This window comes from Ammodytes marinus (genome assembly GCF_949987685.1).
Source record: "Ammodytes marinus genome assembly, chromosome: 20".
NCBI lineage: Eukaryota > Metazoa > Chordata > Actinopteri > Uranoscopiformes > Ammodytidae > Ammodytes > Ammodytes marinus.
In genome coordinates this window covers 5,260,159-5,275,451 of record NC_137224.1, presented here as the reverse complement: position 1 = coordinate 5,275,451, position 15,293 = coordinate 5,260,159, and the positions used below count along the sequence as shown (strand labels likewise).

General features: G+C 41.2%; 1 protein-coding gene across 4 annotated transcripts in view; it reads left to right on the top strand.

Moving 5' to 3' along the window:
* The window catches only part of sdk2b (sidekick cell adhesion molecule 2b), a 264,898-nt gene that overhangs the window by 157,319 nt on the left and 92,286 nt on the right, over positions 1-15,293 (top strand). For all 4 annotated transcript variants that reach the window (XM_080049326.1, XM_080049324.1, XM_080049325.1 and 1 more), the window contains exon 2: positions 5,707-5,866. In XM_080049326.1, coding sequence (XP_079905452.1) covers positions 5,707-5,866 — 160 coding nt within the window. The remainder of the gene's footprint in view (positions 1-5,706; positions 5,867-15,293) is intronic.

Sequence of the window (15,293 nt, the reverse complement as noted above, 5' to 3'; positions counted from 1 at the left end):
TGTAGGGATTAGTGGCCAGCAGCAAAGTCTCATGGGAAATGTAGTGCTACAGGCGATGAGAAGGAGGAGGAGTCGCTGAGCCGTGAACGGAACAAAAAGGGCCAACAGTAATACACTGGAGACGTGCCAAAAGCTGTGTTCTAGGACAAAGTCTGTGATTTGTGCACTTGTAAGTGTGTTTTTGGATGTGTTATGGATGTATGTGTGAATGTGTGTGTGAACAGAAGAGCACACATCTGATTGGTTCTGTATAATCCGCGGGGTCATGTATGTGTGTGTGTGTCCCGTGTATGGACAGAGGCTAGTGGAAATCTGCAGCTGGCCTTAGTTTCAATGTCTCTTAGGGACGTGTAAAATATCAGTTAGCACACATACACACACACACACACACACAATAGATACACACACCAACTATTATAGTGATGTGCTGACATACATACGCTCACACATTTTGGAGCTGTTCCCGTTGTGCGTGTGTGTACGTGCAACACACACACACACACACACACACACACACACACACACACACACACACACACACACACACACACTCACTCAGCAAGAGGGCCAGACCACTGTGCTAAATAAAGACAGACAGTAGAACAGATTTTCACACCCAGCGGGGCCATTAGCAGCTCAGTTAGACCACCAGCAAACTTCCATCCTCATCAGCATCACAAACACACACATCCAGACACCTGCCATCTCACACACACACACACACACACACACACACACACACACACACACACACACACACACATATATTATGTAGACATAAACAAATCAAATGTAGAACCAAACAGACATCCACGTACACATTTACTCACATCTTGACACTCATTTATCACACATTTGTGATTAATGTGTAGTTGGCTGAGTAAGTTCTTCCTATGCAGGAGTATATAAAATATAAGCATGCACCTGTTTGTCTGTATGTATGCGTGCGGGCCCCAAGGCTGCAGATGAAATATTTATGCTGTGTCCGGGGGCTACAGGGCCCCTGAGGAATGAGCTAGGAAGGCTATACTGCTACACACGGCACCACAGAATTCTGGGAACTGGAAAGTAGCCGGTGTGTGCGTCGACTGACTTACTTATCTGTGAAACAAACTCAGCCATGTCGTCTGCAAACGGGCTCACTAAAAGCTGACGAAACGTGCCATTTGTAAAGCCGGCTAGCTCAGACACAACAAAATGAGCTCAGGTGCATTTAGATGTGGTTTCATCATCTAGCCACTATTCAGCTGGCGTTACCTTCAGTCCATTGTGTATACGTTTGTAACACGAAAGAAAAGTCTAAAGACGATCCCGATTATCATACAAAGTGGCGTAAATCAGTTGTGTGAAAGGATTCTACTGAAATCAGAAGACAACGGTGAACAAAAGATATCATGGTTCCTTTCCATGAGTATAGTGGAGGGGGAAGTGGGAGAAATGTCACTAAATAGAGCTCTTGTTATTTAAGAAATTAATTCTCCCAAGTTCTGTTTCATTGTGAATTCTCACCACCACCCCCCCCCCCCACCCCCCCCCCAAGGTAGGCATTTGTACCTGACACTGTTCTCATTAATGAGAGAGCTGATTTAATAGACTCGGGTGCTACAGACTGGGTCGTGAGCTGGGCCGTCTGACACAATAACCTGCAGAGCACACACACACACAACCCCACACACACACACACACGCACATACACACACACACACACACACACACACACACACATGCACATACACACACACACACACACACACACACACACACACACACATTCTGTATACTCACATGCCCCAGTTTTGAGTCGACCTGTGTCGTAACCCTAGGGACTATCCTCTGGCTAAAGAGCTGTGTCGTATATGCAAATGACTGGTGCCCTTATCTAACAGTAATTGCTTTGTATTGCACTGGAGGCACAGTTTGTTTTTTGTTGAAATTCGTTGAAAGCGTGTACAAAAAAAAATGCATTCTTGTCAGAGTTATAAATGGGAAATGATTGCATGTATCCAGCTCATTACACGTTTTTTTGATCCCTCACGCACACACCTAAGGCAACCAACTACCATAGTGACAGTCTGTAACAATTTGGGGTTCAGTGTCTTGCCTATATGACATTGACATGTTGATGGTAAGAGGTTCGGGATGGAGGTGCCAACTATATGATCAGTGGACGTCTCTCTCTATCTTGTACACCATAGCCATGAAGAAGTCCATGTTAAGTATAAAGCATTTCACTGTTGTTACATGGTAATTGTGTTACAGGTAATTCCCTTGTACAAAGCTTGTTAATAAATTGTCCTTATTAACTGTTCCCATATGAGAGAAAGGTGGTCATGGTGTATTTATATATTGATTGAGAGTTGCTGGCTTAGTCGATGGGCATGCAGCCAAACAGTTCTTCAACATTATTTGAAAAAAGATAAGCCGACGGATGGAAAAATAAATTACATAATAATTGATCAATGGATAAAAAATCATTAGTTAAAACCCCCCCTCATCCAGAGTGTTTTCTCTATTGCTGTGAGTGCTGATTGTACAGTCAGATATCCCCCTGATTAGTTCTCATGGACTTTCTAATGACTGGGGCTAGTGGAGATACTCATCAGTGGTCAATGTTGTCCATGGCCTCACACCTTCCCCTATGGATAAATGCGTGTCGTCTGCGTACGGGGTGATACGGTATACCTGCTTCGCATTCTGTTTGCACATACCCTCATCACTGCAATACTGTCTTTTTTTAATCCTCTCTCTCCCCCCATTTTCTTCTGCCTGTCCTCCCCCACCTCATCATCTTTTATCTGCCCATCGGAGATAAACGCTAGGCGCACACACATCGCCAGGGAACAATTAGTCTCGGTCCTCTCCAATCGCTATTGCACATCTCAATCTCCCCTCATTTTTAGCAGCCTATCTCCCTCCGTGCCAGGCATAGCATTAACCCTACACTGCTTTAGGGAAATGCCCATGCACTCCCAACCAAGTGGAAATACACCTAAGAGTCTATTTTACATTTTATCTCCACTTTACATCTGGTAAGCCCTCTGTCTGCCATATTTTTTTTTTCTAAAATATATCTATTCCACTTGTCCTTTTCTTACATAGCTTAACTCGAGTTGGACTTTTTGTCCGCCGGGTTCATTGTGTATTCTTTCTTTGCACTGACTAGACACTTCACTTCACAGTTTGACTTTCTGATAAGCCGTGTCGGTGTTTTTCTCTCTGATTTTCTATGCTTCTGCTGTGCGGAAACTTTCTTCTTGTTAGACTAGCTTAAGGGATCAGATTTAAACAGAACAGCCAGGATGCCAACGGCAACCATTACGAAACTTGACAATGTTATGTAGTGATACGAGTTGACTCCAACAGATCAATACTGCGTGGAGCTTTATTGAGTCGCCTCTGTCTTCGGATATATTTGCTCTAAATATTTATTCTCTGCCGGCGGTGCTCAGGTTCAGAAGTTGGACCAAACTGCACTGTTTAAACATGCAATTTATGAATATTCATGGTTGCCTTATTGATATTTGTCTTTCAGTTTTGAATTGCAAACATTTACTGTTCACAGACTTGGATGTGTCTTATGTAAAGACATATAATGCACTATTATGGAATACAATAATATATGTGCATCTTTAATAACTTGACATGATTGAAGTATACAGTCAGTTCACAGTATGTTGAAACCTTAAAATGATGCAGTTAAATACAACAGCCCTTCAATAAATCATACCTTCCTGAGCTTATAATGTTCTGTTTTTGTTTCAATGTTTTTGAAGAGTTATTGATTGAACTTCATGGTCATTTTGGAGGCTGACGGCTGTTTGTAATAGTGTGTCCACCCCCATTGAAATCAATAAGGATAAACTTTGTTTTACAACATGAAAAGCATAAACAAGAATGACCTAGTTGATCACCAGTATTTTTTTATTATTAAGAACTGGAAAATTAAGATGTTACACCATGTTATTAACCCCCATGATAATACACTAACTATACATGATACTTGTATTTGACTACATAGGCTTTGTGTGGGTATAGTTTATATTCCCCCTGACGCCCGGCCTCAGTCATGAATCTGAATCTGTGATTGAGAGTGAAAAGCTTGTAAATCATCTTCGGTCTCTCACTCTATTTTCCCCCCTCTTATCAGTCTTCCTCCAGTGGATTTGTCGAGCCCGAAATTGAAGAACAAAATATCAGCGCTATAGATCATTTTGACAGTTTAATTTCAATGCCTGATTATCAGTCAATTTGATAATCATATTATCCAACCATCCAATTAATGTGTTCTATATTTACAATGATCGTCAAGTAAGCTCTCCATTTTTGCGTCATTTATCAAAGGGTGATATATTAGAACCGCAAGGGACCCTGACAGCGTGTGTGTGTGCGCGTGTGTCTGTGTTTGTCTGGTCAGGGAACTCTACTTTGTCGAATTGATCATTTGAAGTGACATCTCTGTTTATGTCCACTCCGGGAAACTCCCAGATTTTGTTTTCAGTGCTGTACTGCTGTACTACTTTCAGAAAGGGTAGTCACTATTGGTCCCCATAGCGGATGTCCTGGCCAGGGGTCCCCATAATATGATAAAGACAAGTGTGTTTGTGTGTGTGTCTGTGACTGTTTGTCTTTGTGTGTGTCTGTGTCTGTGTGTGTGTGTGTGTGTGTGTGTGGCTTTTTGGATTTAGATATACAATTCTTTTTTTTTCAAATCAGTGTGTCTGTTGCCAGGTTCGGTATGTGTGTCACGCTGGTCGTCCTCAATCCATTCCTTCACACTGAACAGAGCTCGTTCAAGAAACACAGAAAAAAGAGCAAGAAAGACGAAGCGAAACGGGAGTGGAGGCGAACCAATGGCGAGTGGATTTCACGCATCCTCCTCAGCTCCACTTCTCCCCCTGTCTAGCTCTGTCTAGCTGGGAGGGAAAAGCAGTTTGCTGTGCCAATGAGTTACTGACACACAAATGAGCAATCCTTCATGTGACTTGATGCCTCTGCCTCCGTTTCCCCCCTGTTTATCCCTCTGACACTCCCAGAGCGGAGTGGAGATCACCCAACACAAGCAACGGTACTTCACATGAGATTAGGTGTAGCACCAAAATGGAGACACGTTCAGGAAAGGGCTTTCCATCTCGACTGTGGCAGTTGTGGCGGTTTGCCAAAGCCAGTAGTACATACACATACACGAATAAAGCACTGCTGGCTTTGTCTTAGGTGTGACAGTTACAGTCAGATAGATCTAAGAGTCAACTGTGGTTTCATCTATGTTCAAGTCTCCCCCTCCAAATGTGTGTCATTACCCTCTCTCTACCAAACTTTTTTCTGTCATCTGCTTTAGCTATACCTGTCCGTTAAAGGCTAAAATGGCCCCACACAATATGTTCATAACTCCATGTTTTCCTTTTCATGTATGCCTCTTGTCAGGAGGAAATAATGAGGTCACATAACATTCTCTTCTGTCTTATCCCTTAAGTTCACACTTTTTTTTAAATGTATCCTTCTTTAGTGAAAGTTTTCATGTTTGCAAACGTGTGCCTCCGGGGTTCACAGATGTGTGTGGGATTTCACAGAGTGGGCGTTGTTTACTTTGTTTTTGCTTTTGAGGTACTTTCGACTCATTTATTTCAGAGGCAAAAAAAAAATCGCAAAAAAAAAGAAGAGAAAAAGTCAAAACTTACATTAAAAAACACTGTTCTTTCTCTTCTACAGATGACGTGCCACCTTACTTCAAGACGGAGCCAGTGCGTAGCCAGCTCCATCTGGAACGCAACAGGCTGGTGCTGACCTGCATGGCAGAGGGAAGCTGGCCACTGGAGTTCAAATGGATCCACAACAGCACCGAGCTCACCCGCTTCTCCCTGGAGTACAGGTGTGGACAATTCATTTTTCAAACTTTTGATTTCAAGAACAGAAATAGAAAAAAACAGAAATAGAAAAAAAAAAGATACCTTATTTATACAGGTATATCCCATTGAGTCCGAAGACTCTTTTGCAAGGGAGACCTGTTCCCATTTACCCGTTACCATTCACACACACATTCATACACCGATAGCAGGCTAACTATCGACATTCACACGAGGCAAGGTGGGTGAAGTGTCTTGCCCAAGGACACAACAACTATGACACAGGTGGCAGGGCGGGGATCGAACCTCCAACCCTTTGATCATCGGCCAACCCGCTCTACAAACTGAGCCATAGTCGTAGTCAAACTTTAGCTTAGATGTTAGTGAAGCAGTGACTACAGCAAGTGAATGGATTACATTTAGGTGATATGGTGTCAATAATACCTTAAAAATCATATTCTGTATCTATAAAAAGAATGTGTGTAACATGTAAAGTTATAATAAAGTTAAGGCTCAAATAGTCAATCGACCATTTCCTTAATAATACATAGTTAATGCTGGTCCCATATCTTAGTAACAGATTCCATATATGTAGCTTACACTTCTTTTCAACAAAGCACTGATTTCATATAGGTAGTTTCTCTATGGAATAGCCTACTAAATAAAGGAATAGCTCTGGCTGTTTAGCTTTTTCTCTATTCGTTGCTGCCTCTCTCTCCTGTTCCCCTCCTTGTGGCACTGTGACCTCCATCACTCTCTCTCTCTCTGGAGAGGCGGCGCGCGAGCAGGAAAGGCGCGAATGAGGATTTGGTACAAGAGATAAACTGCCTTTAATGGTAACTGGAAGATCAGGAATGTGGCAAACACTGCTCTTATCTCAGAGAGCAGTGTGTCACCAACCGAGTGCTTTGCGTGTGTGTGTGTGTGTGTGTGTGTGTGTGTGTGTGTGTGTGTGTGTGTGTGTGTGTGTGTGTGTGTGTGTGTGTGTGTGTGTGTGCGCGCTCAGACGTTGGTTTAAATGAAGCATTAGACTCGCGGATTGAAAGAAAGCCCGCTGACAAGCTTTGCTGATCTTAGCTAAACTGTTACTGTCGGTATAAATGTGAGAGAAAAGGTGTGTGTGTGTGTGTGTGTGTGTGTGTGTGTGTGTGTGTGTGTGTGTGTGCTTGTACCTTTAACACTACAGAGGGTTAAAGGTACAAGCCACATCATCCTCAATGATGGAGCTGCTTGGGCCTTTTCTCCTGGCAATCTCTGGAGACAGATAACAACCTCAGTGAGAACAGAGGGAGAGGAAGGTGCAGAAAAAGTGTCACACATATGCTGTAACAAATTGGTAAGAATAGACTGTACTGGATAATAGGAGTGTTACTGGGTGAGTGAAAAGGTGACAGAATGGGGATTTATGCTAGCAGCCAGGCACACAGCTGTGTAGGATTCTGCGTGTGTGTGTGTGTGTGTGTGTGTGTGTGTGTGTGTGTGTGTGTGTGTGTGTGTGTGTGTGTGTGTTTGTATATACTGTATAAAAGCATGATTTAAGGGCAGCTGAAATGGACACTTTCAGGTTTGCAGAAAATGTGTCTTTTCTCAAAAAACGGCCGTTGCGCTTGTTATTTCACCCCAGGGAGATCAGGCATGACGCAGGTAAAGCACTTAGATGAAGTGAAAAAGACATGATCTTAAACCAATACAGGCATGCAGAAACGTCTGCATCCAATACAATATCACTCATGAGCCACTGTTGATTGTGCAGCAGCTGAAGGGTTGTATTCGCTCAAGTATGTTCCTAAAACAGTCAGTAATTGGCTTACGTAACTGTCCATTGTCCAACTTTAAGGTGCTTTTCGATTTGTTTTGGGTGTTGTTGTGTAAGCGTAATTCTTAGCTGTCAGGTGGAATTGGCTCGACCTTGTGCACGGTGCAGCAGACCCCCCCCACACACACACACACACACACCTGTTTAAATATGGAACACTTACTCAACAGGGTATAGGGCCTAGGCTGTTAGAATGGAACTTTGAACATTGTTAATTACATAGTGAAATCCCTCCTGCACAAAGAGATCAAACTAAATGTTCACAAATATCTAAATATATCCCTTATATCGAAAATCAAACAGTCTTTCTGAGCTTTACTGACATCCCATTGGTTAGCGCTGTTTAACATAGAATGTATTCATTGTATTCCCGTGTTTACTCGGGCAGCTTTCTACATGGCAAAGAGTGAGAGATGTGTCGTTTGTGTGTGGGTATATGAAATCCTTCTCGTTCTTGAAAGACAGCCTTTTCCCTGTGCCAGGAGAGTATTTGTGCAGAGCAGCCCCCCCCAACATATTAATGAGGTTATGGTAGAGGTCCCCCCAGTGCTGAGCGCTGCTTTAAATATTGACACCATGCGACTTGACCCTTGTGTCCCCTGGCATCCAATCAATACTGCAAGGTGTGTGTGCACGGGCATTACAATTCAACATGTAGGTGCAAGTGTAGGTGTGAGAGTGAGAAAGAGAAAGAGAGAGAGAGAGAGAGTGCTAGAAGAGGAGAGTGGCACAGTTTATTTTAGTGCTTAGAAATCGACTGCTGTCACACACATGCATGTGAACTCTTAACCAGCGACACAACCCTGGCTATACAGCACTCTGCTTTTCATTTATCTTTAAAATAATGATTTAGGGTGCTAAGACACTGCAGGTGAAAAGGGTAAACATTTGAACATATAGATATCATCATGAAACATTGCCAGTTGATTACTTACATTGAAACAAGTATGTATTGTATTATATTATTGAATAAGTATGGACACTTGGCAATGTCTAATTAAATATGCGTTAATTTCCTTCTACCAAAACATCTAGGTGTTGGTTAAAGCCATGCGTTCATATTAATGTCCACATTTTTCATAGAACATATTTTGGATACAGCCTTTTTTTTAAAATTCATCCTAGTATTTAAGAAGACGTGTTATGCAAGCAGAACATCTCCAAATTGATTGTTTGCCTATCATGTCCATTGTCTCACTTCAAACTCAATTAAAATTCAACTTGATTAAGATTGAAGATGCTATCCAATACAACGAGAGGTTTTGCACACATGCATCGGTTACTAACCATACTTTGCGAACAATACCTTATATATTGGTATTTAAATTGGTCTATAAATACAAAGCATAGCACCACAGCTTCCTATCACATGACTAGAACCTCTGGGGGGCGTTTTACCTGGCAAGCCACCAGCCTTTTATTTTCTTACTGCCAATTAACCTAGGAACTTAAATAAGAGAGTTAATTATTAATCAGACCTCAAGAGCCATTTTTGTTTGTCAATTGGTTTTCTTGTGCAGGGTCTGGTGGAGTGAGGGGCTGGCCTTCACTGTGGGGAATAGTAACCTTTTTTCCCCCAATTTTCCTATTGTAATGAGACGGAAAGAGACAGCGTAAACAAGAGAAAAAAGTCTTCAAGGACTTATGAAACACAGGGGGGGAGGGGGGGAGGGGGAGAAGGGGGGGGAGTAAAAAGTAATTAAATCAACAACAGTTAGTTACAGAAGAAAATGCAATAGCGTGATGGAGGAAGACATGATCTCATTTTCATGCAGATTGACTTTTTGTGCAGTTACTCTCCCCGCTTGTTAATTGAGAAAATGAGTTTTTAGAGAAGATACAATCGCAAACAAAGGAAGTGCTCTCTTTGTCGATTATGCTTTTCACAATACAAAAAAAAAAAAAACGATTTAAGGGTACACTATGCAGTTTCATGGGAGGGGGGTTGTTGTTTGCAAGGCATGCAGTTAGTCTAAAAAGCATATTGTCTCTACATGTAATTCTAAGTAGTTTGAATAATTATATCATCATAAATCAACCCCAAATTATTTTTGACTCACCTGGAACCAAACGTAAGACTAGAATAAGTGTGTAAACAAAACTGTGGGCCCTGATGCAATAAACAACAACAGTAAAACAGTAACTTTTCAGTAAGCTTTCAAACTTCAAACAGTGTTCCAGGGATCCATTTTTCCTTTTTTCCTGTGAGGAAGGTTTGCTTATTCAGTTATGTGAATATATACCTTAGAAGATGTTCACTTCTCTGACACAGCTAAAGTTACACAGTGCACCTTTAACCTTTTTGAATGACACTTCCAATTAACACTTGGGTCTCTCCAGTTATGGCGGATCGCTGCAAAATGTGACGTGTTCAGAAATACATTTGTATTGCGTTTAGAGACAGGTACAGATTGATTCAGAGAATAGGTTGAAGTCATGTTTTTCATTAAAAACAAAAGAAAAGAAAGACACTCCAACTTTTCAAACTCTCTACGAACTCTTGAGATCTCTTTCATCCTTCCTTATGTGTTCATCCTGTCTGCCTGAATTTAATCCACTCATAAGTGAACTACCTCAGAGCAATTGCAGGTTTTTTTTCTTCTTTTTTTAAATAGATATAATTTCATGGTGGCTCTGCACAAATTAACACAAGTTCAATACAATATTATTCCATGTCTGGGGGAATAGATGACAAGCCCAGAGTTGCTAACTGGATGTGTAGTTGAAGGAAAAAAGCAGCGGGCAAAGTAGCGGTAGATAACAGCATTTATTTTTGTGTGTGTGTGTGTGTGTGTGTTTTTTTTTTGTGCGCAACATGGTATTCTGATGATGTGATACAACTGATTGAGTTTTTGACCATTTAATTGAATGAATGAACTTGGTTCCAAACTCAATTTAAAAAACCGAATTGGGGATTGTTAATTGTTTTGTTTATTGATTGTTTCCATGAATAGGTTCCAACGTTTACTGACATGGTCTTTTTTCTTTATAATCACAGCACCATGCATATAATCTCAGCAACCAAATTCTGTTGAAAGCAAAAAAGAAAACACAAACTGTTGTTTTCATTTGATTGTTGCTGCCATAAACAGGAATTTCTCACGCAATCTCCAAAGAGCAGAGTCCTCAAAGAATAAATCAAATTGGAGACTATTACACAGTTCATTGATACATTTTATTTCTTTTAATTCCCCATACATAACCTCTGAACACAGACTAAACAGTTTGGAAATCCCATGTGTGTGTATGGAGGAGTTAAGTTGCATGTTCAGAAGATGAAATAGGATGAGGAGTAAACAAATCATGAAATAAGACAACAAGATTAAAATGTGCCTGTTCACTCACTTTGTTCTAATGTTGTTACTGCTGCAGGCTTTTGCTCGCTTCTACGCTCCATTGTTTCACTGCCACAAGTTCAAGTTCAAATACATAATTTGTGTGGAGCCACTTTGTGACACTCGTTCTCTATTTAACCAAAACGCATTTCAAATGTTCTCTACATCTGCTTTAATTTCTGCTATTGAAGTCAACGCTACTAGGCTGTGAAGAGTCCATACAATGAGAATACAAGTTAACAATTAAAACATATATAATACTGTAAAAAAATGTAAAAGATACTACAAGGAAATCTTAAATGTTTATGAAACAAACTCATGTCTTACTGATGATCTTCAATGACCTGTAACAGCAAACTAGACTGTCAGCGTTTTTATTAACGCCTTAGCCTGGGTCCAAATTTTCCCAGGGAACTTAAGATAAAACGATGTACAGAAGTCAGAACGGAACATTCTGTGATTCACATACTGCACTAAATCAAAGTTTTTAATTCGACTAGATGAAATGAAAGTTCCCTTGAAAACCCTGCCTGCTTATACATAGTCATGTACCAGAAATATCCTCAAAGGAGAACAAGCTTTCCCCAGTATGTGAGCCAATATGTGTTGCCAATACATAAGCAATAGGAATTGATCACGTATTGTTCAAGCCAGTGTCCTAGTCCCAATCAGATAATTTGATTTGTTTGTCCTCGCTCCTTTTAGCACCAGGTTAGTTCTAATGACGATCCATGTTCTTGCTAAGGGGAAATTGTAGCAGTGACATCCCATTTTTAGCAGTGGCAATAAAAACGTGCCTACACTTGGGTCCAAACTTGAATCACATCATGTCAGTAAGTGGCAGAAGCTCGGAAACGGCCATCCAGTCTTTCTCTCTCTCTCTCTCTCTCTCTCTCTCTCTCTCTCTCTCTCTCTCTCTCTCTCTCTCTTTCTCTCTATACCTCCAGATGAGCTGAATGAATTCCCCTATGTAACAACAACAAGAGAAAACATTTTTTTTTCTTCTTTTTACCTTTCTCTGTCCTCCAGTGCACTCACTCAGTCACTCACTCACTCAGTCACTCACTCACTCACTCAGTCACTCATGTTTTTTTCTGTGGCAGGGAAGTGGTGTGAGTCAGCCATGTCAGAGAGTGCAAGCGAGACAGAGAGACACACACAAACAGACAGACGGCAACTAGTTTTATTATTCATATTCAACCGTCTTTGTGTACGATTGTCAATACAGCGCTGGCTGGCAGGCTGATAATGGGTGATCGACAGCCAGCGTTATGTAACATTTATGCATTATTAAGCTTAAGGACAACTGATTACATGAACAAACTAGACTGTGTGTTCCAACGGTTTCAACTCCTGATGCCTGATGCATACTTGAGAACTTGCCACTCCAACAGAATGTATTAGAATATGTGTATTTATGCTTCCTACCAAATGTTAGGATCCTACGCCTGTGTCAACACAGTGTGCTAGGGATTTTTATTCCCCTCAATGTTTTGTCTACAGTCTCGTATGGTGTGAAAGCAACTGGTGAAGTTCCCAGACGTGAAGTGCAGATGACCTACATTGAAAGGTGGCTGGCAGGGAAGAGTGTTGCGATGGAAAAATCAAAACACCATGCATGCGTCAGTGAGGGGAGAGATGGGTAATTTGCAATATGGAATCTATAGCGGGAAGGGGGGAGGGGGGGGGGGGGGTCACAATTGAGGTCATTTTCGCACCTAAATCAGCTGATCACCAGCACAAATTAGAACTCCCACTCAACCAACATTCAAACAACTTTCTAATGCCTCTCGGAAAGCTTTAGATACCGGTGCGGATGAGATACCACAGCAATACTTGTTCAGTTCCTTCATTTGAGGGACATAACAAAAAGAATAGCTTACGAAAGTCTATATTTTTAATTAAGAAAATATTCTGACATTTCAGTGCATCAGTGTCAAAACACAAGCAGCCATACAAGAACTTGAATTAATACCGTCTTAATATTATGAAACACCACAACAGATGTTAGCCATCAAAAGGTGCCTCGCCGCTTTCAGGGCTGTATAGTATATATAGAAATGTGTTTTCAGCTCACGGTAAATTAGAGTGCATAATGATAAGCAGACAAATTAGTATACAAAGGAGTGCACAATTACATTTGAAAATAGGTGGACAATTAGTAGCTGCTTCTAGAGGCAACTGGAATATGTAATTATATTTTCCCATGACATGTTGCTTTCTGTGAAGGATATTTGAAGTCACAGTGCAGGCATATAATCAACCTGTTAAGAGGAAGGTCAACACATCCATTAGAGCTATCACCAAGTAGTAATTTGCCACCGTTGTTAAGGTGTGTTGATATGATACCCAATGTGCAAGCTGTTGCAGTCATACAACAAGTGCCAGGACGTCATAAACAAACTCATTAGCGAAAAGTAGAATGACATCAAACTGTGGTAAGAGGGCGATGACCTTTCTGCGAAAACTCCAAACAATATAATGAGAATAAAAAAAAACAAAAAACAACAACATCATTACTAGTGAGCCGTGACACACCGTGCGCTAAATGCGTCTGCTTCTATTATGACTTGTAAAATAATTGTTTGCGGGTGTGATGTGTTGTGAAAAGACAATCTTTTTCATTGTGTTTCAAATGATTTGCTGTTTTTATCAGAAAAATAACACAAACCAACTGTCTGTTTTTTCTTTTTAATGGCGGCATATCCATTGATGCCGGCGATAAAAAAAAAAAGATGCGAGCGCCATTATCGGCTCATCCCAGATTTAAGATGTTTTTATCATAATTTACTGTCACGCGGTCTGATGGTAATTAGAGTGGCCTTATGCTGTGTGCGTATGGACGTCTTTATAATCTAACTGCAAAAACCGGTAATTTAAGTAGAACGTTATTGCCGCTAACCTTGGACACACAGGTATGATGTTATTATGGGAACACTTAATATTAAGTGCACTGCAGCCTTGTTCAATCACAGATTATAGTTTTGCCAATCACTTGCTACCATCTCTTAATCTCCCCCCCTCCCTATTTCCTCTATCCTCCAGTCTTTTTTGTCCTCCTTCCGACCCACTTCATACTCCGTCCTCCCTCTCTCCATCTCCCTGCCACTCCTCCATCTAATCATTTCTTCTGAGTGGGGCTAATTAAAGGGGATCTGACGGAGTGCGCTGACCACAGGAACATCAATCAATCTCTGTCTTAACACAGCGGGCCCCCGTTGACAACCCTCCCACCCCATCCACCCCCCCGACTTGCTGCCAAGGCACGCAGCTCCGCAAAAGGTTAATTGTATTCATTATATAAAGGGACAGAGCAAAAAAAAAAAAAAAAAAGAGGGAGTCTAAAGTCATCCCGAAGGTTCCGGCTTCCGGGGTGAATTCTCGGTAGGCTTTTTCGGAGAGGTTAAACTCGGAGCACCTGCGCCACCTGTCACCCCAATCTCTCTCTTAAAGCCCCTGGAAACCTGGTCTAGAAACGTTTAAAAATCAATAGGTCACATCAAAGTGGGGTGTCTTGAAAAGCTTTTTTTAGAATTTGAATGAAAATAAATGTTTATAAATACCATAGTTAAATAAACATATTTTTAATGTCTAGACCATTTGTCAGGACTTTGTGGGCATGGTCGTATCATATCGTGTCTCCATGGCAACAGTCACTGCTTTTATAGAACGTTCAAGAACTGCCGTGATTGGTTCAAAATACTGATTGTGTCATAAGAACCAGAGCATAGCCCGCCTCATCTAAACACAATTTATCTAAAGTTGATCAAACTTAAATGACAATATCTTTAACTTGGACTGATAAGTGTGCCTTATCTTTTCAGATTATTAATATCACGCAACTCACTCCCCGAATGACATCGTTCGAAGGATTTTGTGTAATTGGGTTTACAGGGGGCTTAAATGACTTCTTCTCCTCCAACCCAAACTCTGATGTGACATTTTCACTCCCCCCCTCGCCCCCTTCGCTTGCACACTATTCCATCATCCTGCTGCTCACCTCATCTCTCTTCCATCTATGCCTAACATATGTGCGTAATTGTATTCATTTAGACGATGGTAACATATGAAAGGAGTCACACATCGTTAATACAGCCTCCCGATTAGTTGATTAAGCCTCGGCAGACTTTGGGGCTAAAAAAAAGTAATTTAGTCCTTCAGGTCTAACTGACGCTGCCGCTAATGAGGTTTGATTTCGCTTCATTTTTTTTCTCTTTTCTTATAGATATTAACAGCCTTATCCAACACACCCAGCCATTTGTCATGGCAGCGCTCCTTCCCTTTGTTAGCTAGCCACTTTCA